This window comes from Mandrillus leucophaeus, unplaced genomic scaffold (genome assembly GCF_000951045.1).
Source record: "Mandrillus leucophaeus isolate KB7577 unplaced genomic scaffold, Mleu.le_1.0 Scaffold52, whole genome shotgun sequence".
NCBI classification, from domain to species: domain Eukaryota; kingdom Metazoa; phylum Chordata; class Mammalia; order Primates; family Cercopithecidae; genus Mandrillus; species Mandrillus leucophaeus.
In genome coordinates this window covers 2773262-2780615 of record NW_012105586.1, presented here as the reverse complement: position 1 = coordinate 2780615, position 7354 = coordinate 2773262, and the positions used below count along the sequence as shown (strand labels likewise).

Below are 7354 nucleotides of genomic sequence, written 5' to 3'. Positions count from 1 at the left end.
AGGACCAGCAGCTGACAGTCTCTGGAAGGGGCTGGGGTGGCCGGAAGGAGTGTGCGGAAGCACAGAGTCTGGCACAATGCCCTCCCCACCTCCCCTCCCCCAGGCCAATGGCTGGACCAACCTCTGGGCCAGGCTTGGAAAAGGGTCAATGAGACCAGATGCTAATGACTCCAGAGGGTGGGCATGAACTAAGAGAAACTCCAAACCCACCCTTTTTGTGCTTCCCCATCCCCACCTCCCATCCCCCACCCCAGGCCCCTCAACTCCATCCCTGGGCCCAAGAGAACTGGTACCGTAGACCCTAGCACAGTTCACACCCATCCCAGTTGCCAATCAGACAAAGGAACTGACACCTTGCCCTAGGGGCCCAGCTTGATGAAGGGCTGTGTAGGCTTGGGGAAGGTGAGGACACTATGGACTAAGTTAAGGCCTATCTACTCCCAGCCTCTACCCTTCCAAGCATCTGAGGGAGGGTAGAAGCAGGGCCACTCAGGGCTCTACCCACATGCTGCTATCGGTCACCTGGGCCCTGAGAACTGGTACACCCCCAACCCCACTCTGCCTTTAGTAAAGGATGGGGGATCGTAGCAAGGCCTAGGATAATCACTGGACCAGGAAAGGCCTGGAGGGCAGCCCCCCCAACATGCCCTTTTCTGGCCTCTGGGCAGCTTGGGTGTCGGTCAGGCGCCAGGCTCAGCTCACCCTTCCTTGGTCTCACAATCCCAGCTTTGTCCTGCCTGGCAGGGCCAGGCCCAGCTGGCTCCATACTGGCCCAAGGGCCGCTGGAAACCAGAGCAACTGGAGCCCTACCAAGTATTTTTCCAGGCTATGCCGGGGGCCCTCGGGAGACAGAAAAGGATGGGAAGGGAGCAGCGTTCATCCATTCGTTCATTCATTCCTTCCTTGGACAAATAATATTTATTGAGAGCCCACTTTGTGGCAGGCAGTGTGCTAGATGCAAGGGGTTCAGCAGTGGGTCCAGTCCAAGCCCACGCTCTCACGGATCTACGTTCTAGAAGCCGGCTACCTAAGCAAACCTACGCCAACAAAACTTCTCTCTCCCTGCTCAGGGGCTGGGCTCGGAGCAAGGGATGGGAGGAGGATGTGTGGCTTGGGGAAGGCAAGGACGCTATGAACTAAATTAAGGCCTATCTACCCCCGGCCTTTGCCCCTCTAGGCAGCTGGGGGTGGGTGGAGGCAGGGCCGGGCCGCTCAGGGTTCTACCCACACGCTGCTGTTGGTCACCCGAGCCCCGAACCAGCCCTTCCAGTAGACGGAGTCCTGCCCCCCGTGCTCGAAGCGGACGAAGCGGACGCCCGGCCCGTAGTCAGTGAAGGTGTGGGAGATCTGGGGGCGGAAGTAAGAAGAGTCAGCCTCAGAGGTCCAGAGGCCTCCCCTGCCGCCCCACCCCAGCACACCGACCGACCTGCAGCTCCCCCATTCAGTTTCTCGGCAGTATTCAGAGTTCTCTCCACCACCCGGTGACTATCTCAGCCCTGCCCAGCCCAGGCGCGCCGCGGGCGGGGTCTCCTTAAGTCACGCCCCCGACGTCCAGGCCCCACCCCTCCGCCCTGGGTCCCCCAAGCTCACCTCCATCCAGCCCCCGCCGTCACTGTCTTGGGGCACTGCCACCTGCCCGCTGCTGAACTCAGCCAGCACGTCCTCGTGCTCGGACAGTAGCTTCACGGTGAGTTCGTACAGGCAACCAGCGTCGCTGCGGCCCGAGTACCTGCTCAGAGGGAGGGAGGGAGGTGGGGGGCAGGGGGTGGGGTGGGGTGGGGGCATGGCCTCAGCCCTGCTGAACACGTCCTGGGGACAGGGATTTCCACAAAAGTCCTCCTGTGCGCCCAACATCCCTGTCGGCCAGCACTGCCAGGGCTCCGAGTTTACAGATAAGGGAAACAAGGCCAGCAAGAGAAAGTGACAGTCCAAGGACTACATTCCAGGTTGGCCGAACTCCAGCTGGGGGCCAAAGCCAGTCCACAGAGTGGCCTTTGGTTGGACCGCAGACTAATTTTGAAGTATATACATTACATACATACAAACATATATATGTGCATATATTTGCCAACAATTAAAACTCAGGAGGGGAGGTGGGTTTCCAGGTTCTCCTGAATACTCCGAAGCTATCAACCTTTGCAGACCCGTGGCCCACGTGGCCTCAACCCCTGCAGTGGGGAGGCAGCATCCCTGGGGGGGGGGTCCCCAGCTGGCTCACCCCTCTGCCTTACCCCACTCCTCCCAGCCCCATGCCACCCCAGGGCCCTCTCACCAGTCCTTCACCACGATGGCCGGCTGAGTCGTGTCCAGCAGCTCCTCCCAGTAGCCCTCAGCCTGCAGGTCAATGATCTGCGCTTTGCGACACCACCTGGGAGAACTGGAGTTAGAACAGAGCGGACGCTCCCCCTCCCCCCCCCCTCCACCCCCTTCTCCTTACTCGAAGGAGGAGGCGAAGTACTTCTTGACGCTCTCGTCGTGGGTGAACTCCATCCCACTGTCTCCAGGCAGCTCCTCCACCCTCCAGCCGTCCCCGCCATGCTCCACGTCACACCAGCCCTCCAAGTCCTCTGTAGGGACACGACAGCCCCACCCTGGTCACTCAGTCCCTGCTAAGGCTGTGGCAGGGCTGGCTCTTGCCACTATGTGGAGGTGGGCAGGGCAAAGGTGGCACTTGGTGTCTGGGTGGGCAGATGATGAATGAGAGAGTGAACCAGTGGGCACTTTCTAAATCTGCCTCCTGGCAGGTATGTCCCCCATCCCGCCCTGCTCCAGCTGGCTGAGGGTGGGAGGAGCCGGGAGACCCCAGGACGCAGGTGGCCAGAGAGGTACAGTAATAGACAGCCTTGGGGCTACCCATTGCTGGCACTGAGCCAGGCGCTTCCATTTCTCCCTCAAAGCCAGCCGGCGCCATTTCGGCCCATTTCGCAGCAGGGGAAGCTGAGCTCGCCCGGCGAGGGCTTCTCACCTTCCCCGCATGGGTTGCGCAGAAGGTTGCGGCGCCGCTTGCTCAAGAAGTAGAACTGCTGCCAGTGGTCGCGCTCCTCCTCCGCGCCGCCCTCGGGCACCAGCCCCTCCTGCTGGCACTTGAGCAGCCACAGCGGGGCGCCGTCCACCAGCTCCTTCCAGCGCAGGCACACCAGGCGGCAGGCCTGCACCAGCTCGGCGGCCGGGAGTGCGGCTAGCACGCGCAGCAGCAGCGGCTCGGGCAGCTCGTCCAGGTACGCGGCGGCCACCGCCTCCTCCTCCTCTTCCTCTTGGTCCTCCGGCCGCTCCTCCTCAGCGCTCGCCTCGTCCGGCTGCTCCTCCGGGCTTGCCTCCTCGGGCTGCCCCACGCTTTCTGCAGGCAGGGGTGGGTGGGGGGTTGTGATTCCCCCACCCTGTACCCCTCCAGGCCCTAGGGCTGCAATGTGCCCATATCCTCCCCCACCCACCTTGGGACAATCCACAGCTGGGGTCGGAGGTTCTGTGACTACAGACTGGTGCCCAAGGAAGAGGGCCACAGGGCCAGGAACCAACCCTGGATCAGCCCGTAAGTCCAAAGAGGTGCCTCAGAGGCCTGTTTCCTCTGCTGGACCAGGAAAGCCCAGGCCTGGGCAGATGGCAGCAAGGATCATATTTTTATTATTAATGACATCCATCTACAGCACTGTACAATGCTTCACACGGGAACTTCTTTCATCCTCCCAACCACCCTCTGAGATCCCTGCTCCCCTCACCTCCTCAGGAAGCCTTCTGGGATTTCCCCCTATGACACCCTCTCACAGCCCTTCCTAGCTTTTGTCCTGTGGTGTGATCCTATGATAAACGCCTGTCTCTGGACCATACGGAGCCTCATGAGGGCCAGAACATGGTCTGGAAAACACAGCTTCATGTCCTGTGCCTGGCATCTGGCACTTTCCCTGGTCTGTTGTCAGGAACTCATGTTTTGGGGGTACTCGGCAAGTGTTAGCCACTGTCCAAAGCATTTCAACTTCATTTACTCTTTAAATCCTCATACCATTTCTTTGAGGTTGCTCTTATTGCTGTCCTTATTTCATTGATGAGGAAACTGAGGCACAGAGAGGTGAAACAGCCCAGGATCACACAGCTAATCAGTGGTTGGAGCCTGGATTTGAACCCAGACAGCCTGGCTCCAGAGCCATCTTAAACCACCACAGCCTCCACAAAATAATTCACTGAATTAGTAGGCAGTGTTAGGATTCTGCCTTTTTTTTTTTTTGAGATGGAATCTCGCTCGCTCTGTCACTACACACCAGGCTGGAGTGCAGTGGCGTGATCTCGGCTCACTGCGACCTCTGCCTCCTGGGTAGCTGGAAGCTGAGAAGCGAGTCTTCTGCCTCAGTTTCCCAAGTAGCTGGGATTACACGCATGTGCCACCACACCTGGCTAAATTTTGTATTTTTAGTAGAGATGGGGTTTCGCCATGTTGGCCTGGCTGGTCTCAAACTCCTGACCTCAGGTGATCCACCCACCTAGGCCTCCCAAAGTGCTAGGATTAAAGGCATCAGCCGCCACGCCCGGCTGACTTTTATTTTTAAAGATAGGATCTCACTCTGTTGCCCAGGCTGGCCTCAACTCCTGTACTCAAGCAGTCCTCCTGCCTCGGCCTCCTAAAGTGCTGGGATTACAGTCATGCTCCACTGCACCAAGGCCAGGATTTTGACTTTGCAGGTGCAAATATTCAGGCTCAGGGATTAAGTGACTTGTTGAAGGACACACTGCCAGTATTTAGGGAAGGGGACATGGGACCTGGAGCCTTCAGGGGCTGGAGAACAGAGCCCAGAAACCCAGCTGTCCCCAGCTATTGTGTGATTTGGGGATGAGGAGGGACTTATTTAAATAAACCATAACAAGCAAGGAGATGACATAGGGCCTTGGGGAAGGAAACTGTCTCTACCTCCTTTTCCCATCCTTGGCCCTCAGTTTTCTCATCTGTAAATGGGAGTAATCATTGTGCTAGGCCATACAAACAGGACAGATGTCCAAATCCCCTGACGAGGGGGACAAGAGCATTCTGAATTGTAAGGAGGCAGGCAGATGTCACCGCAGCAGCCGGACTGTCTCTTGGATCCCAGTTGGCTTCAGCGGGGCCGTCACAGCCTTGAGTAAGTGGACACCGAGTGCCCCAGATGCCTGGATGAGGGAGAGCCAGTGAGGAGGAGACAGGGCCACTCTGGGCGATCAGGAAGACTACAGCTCTCAGACCTGCGATGGGGAGCTCCCATGGGCTAGGCCCTGGAGAGTCAAGGCGGTGGTGGGAACAGGCCAGGCACTGGGGAAGGGGACAGGTGGCAGGGCCCAGACCCAAGTCTCCAGGCCCACCAGCCCTTAACCTCCTCACATGCAGCTTCTCCTCCCTGCCCAACACACAGTCGGGCCCTTGAGAGCTTTCGCAGAGCCCAGAGCACACAGCGAGTCCTCAGTCAGTCTTACTGAGTGAACCACATTGAACACAGCACTTCTCCTTCCTTATTAGCATTTTTTTTGGCCACATCTTTATGATGTGGGGATTTACACCTGCCCCTTTGGCAAAGAGGAAACTGAGGCCAAAAGGGGCTTAACAGCTTCTCCCAGACCACATCGCAGAACAGCAGGAAGACAGAGGAAAATGCCAAGCCCTGAAGCCACATCGCCTGCCCAGGCAGATGCCCACAGCTCTCTGGGGAGCTGGGCCCAGTGTCCTCACCTCTCCAGCCCTCCCCTCCGGCCCTGGCCCCATCGGACACCTGATGCTCCCCGAAAGGTGCACCTCACCCAGTCCCCTCTTCTGGCCCCGGGGCCTGGCACTCAAGGCCCCAGATCCAATTACAGCTCCCCCCACCCTCTCTCTTACACACACAACTCCCCACATTGTTGCCGGCGGAAAGTTATCTGGCCCCTGGAAGCTGCCTGCCTGCGAGGCTGATTCACTCACCTGGAGTGGGCCCCAGAGTCCAGGGAATAGCTGAGCCCTGGGAAAAAGCAGGAGCCAGTTCTGGAGCCCTACAGAGGGTGTGGCCAGAAGGCCGTGGATTGGGAGCAAGGGCTGCAGGAGCTGGGATTTTCAGGGCTGGAGGTGGGGGGAATGGGGGGTAGGGGGGGCCAGAGCTTTCATCAGTCTGTTTGCCACCGCATACCCCAAGCAATGCCCACCCCGAGCTGGACCTGATGAGGAAAGAGTGAGGGCTGTCTGCAGGCAGGTCTTGTTTCCATCCTGACTCAGCAGGCAACCCCTGCAGGCCCCGCAGGGAGTTGGGCGATTGGGGGTGAGGGGTCTTGAGTGCCAGAGAGGATGACTGGGCAGCCTGGGAAGGCTCTGAGCACCAGCCAAAGCTGCCCCCAATGCTCCCTCACCGCTGGCCCGGTCCCCACTGGGCATCTCACCACGCCGGGGAGGGGAGGGGCCGCCCCTCCAGACAAGGGAGCTCAGGAGGAAGGCAGGGATAGGTGAGGCCAGGCCAGGGACCCCAAGGAACCCACGGGGATCCAGGCGGCCCAAGGCCCAGAGCTGGAAGAGCTGATGAAAGAAAAGGCTCGCAGCCTCCGTCCCAGACGCATCCCAGGCGCCCGCCAGACAGACCCTCAGGAAGCTGGGAGGCGGGAATGTGGGGGTCCTCTCGTGCTACTTCCTGGCTAAATGGGACCCAGGAGTCCTCTCTCCCTGCCGGTCGCCTCTCAAGGCCTCCCGCCAGACCAAGATAGCAGAGAGATGTGCTCTTTGGAGACCGCCTCTAGGACTTCGCTGGCGTGAAAGTTTGCCGCGCCAGGTCTCCGGGCCCCCTCGCTCTCTGACTCCGCTCTGTGCAGCGCTCGCCCGCCGACCCCATCTCCCCTCCCCGCCGCAGCGAGCGGTCCAGGCGGCGGCTACCTGGGTCACCGTCTCGGTCCATCGCTGCGGAGGGCGGTCGCGAGAGGAGGAGGAGCCGGAGCGCTGCGGGCTGCGCGAGTCCCGGGGCGGCGAGTACCGGCGCTGTCCGCGTCTGTGTCGGTCCCGGCGGCCGCGCCTCTTAAAGGCCCCCGACCCGACCCGCCCCGCCCCGCCTCTGGCCCCGCGCCCGGCCGCCCCGCAGTCCCAGCAATCGGCTCGAGGCCTGGGGCTGCGGGTTCCTCAGCGGACCCAGGAGGCTGGGAAAGGTCAGGAGGTGTTTTCGTTTAACTGGGGAGGGGTCCGATTTGGGGCATCTCCCAGCTCGCTCCTGGGGGACTGCTGGGAGGAGGCGGCGAGGGGAGGCAGGGAGAGGCTGGGTCAGGCCGAGGGTGCGGGGCGGGTGGCCCAAGCGTAGTCGGGGGATAGGAGGCGCCTTCCGCCCCACCCCCAACACCAGGTAATTTTCCTACGACGCGGCGGGGGGCGCGTCCCTGGCCCAGCGCTGCG

General features: G+C 60.5%; 2 protein-coding genes across 4 annotated transcripts in view; one reads left to right on the top strand and one right to left on the bottom strand.

The window, feature by feature from the left end:
• Window positions 1–879: 879 nt before the first annotated feature.
• On the bottom strand, window positions 880–7354 carry FBXO2 (F-box protein 2). 2 transcript variants are annotated; one of them, XM_011996596.1, is made up of 6 exons: window positions 6848–7354; window positions 2966–3337; window positions 2438–2567; window positions 2273–2368; window positions 1591–1729; window positions 880–1347 (listed from the first exon to the last, which is right to left on the bottom strand). In XM_011996596.1, exons 1-6 carry the CDS (start codon window positions 6867–6869, stop codon window positions 1213–1215), a joined length of 894 nt encoding a protein of 297 aa, XP_011851986.1. In that variant the 5' UTR covers window positions 6870–7354; the 3' UTR covers window positions 880–1212. The 2 variants fall into 2 exon arrangements, with proteins under 2 accessions (XP_011851986.1, XP_011851985.1); XM_011996595.1 differs by having other exon boundaries at window positions 888–1347; window positions 2273–2377.
• Window positions 6913–7354, top strand: part of FBXO44 (F-box protein 44) — an 8650-nt gene continuing 8208 nt past the window's right edge. For both annotated transcript variants that reach the window (XM_011996598.1, XM_011996597.1), the window contains exon 1: window positions 6913–7113. The gene's annotated coding sequence lies outside the window, so the exon portion shown is untranslated. The remainder of the gene's footprint in view (window positions 7114–7354) is intronic.

What these genes read in the sequence shown, in the direction of transcription:
- FBXO2 (XM_011996595.1), bottom strand. Translation starts at nt 6,869, where the DNA reads ATGGACCGAGACGGTGACCCAG. An exon ending in GCCATCGTGGTGAAGGACTG is followed by an intron (nt 1,730 to 2,272) that starts GTGAGAGGGCCC and finishes CCCTCTGAGCAG; the next exon opens with GTACTCGGGCCGCAGCGACG. An exon ending in ACGGCGGGGGCTGGATGGAG is followed by an intron (nt 1,348 to 1,590) that starts GTGAGCTTGGGG and finishes TTCCGCCCCCAG; the next exon opens with ATCTCCCACACCTTCACTGA.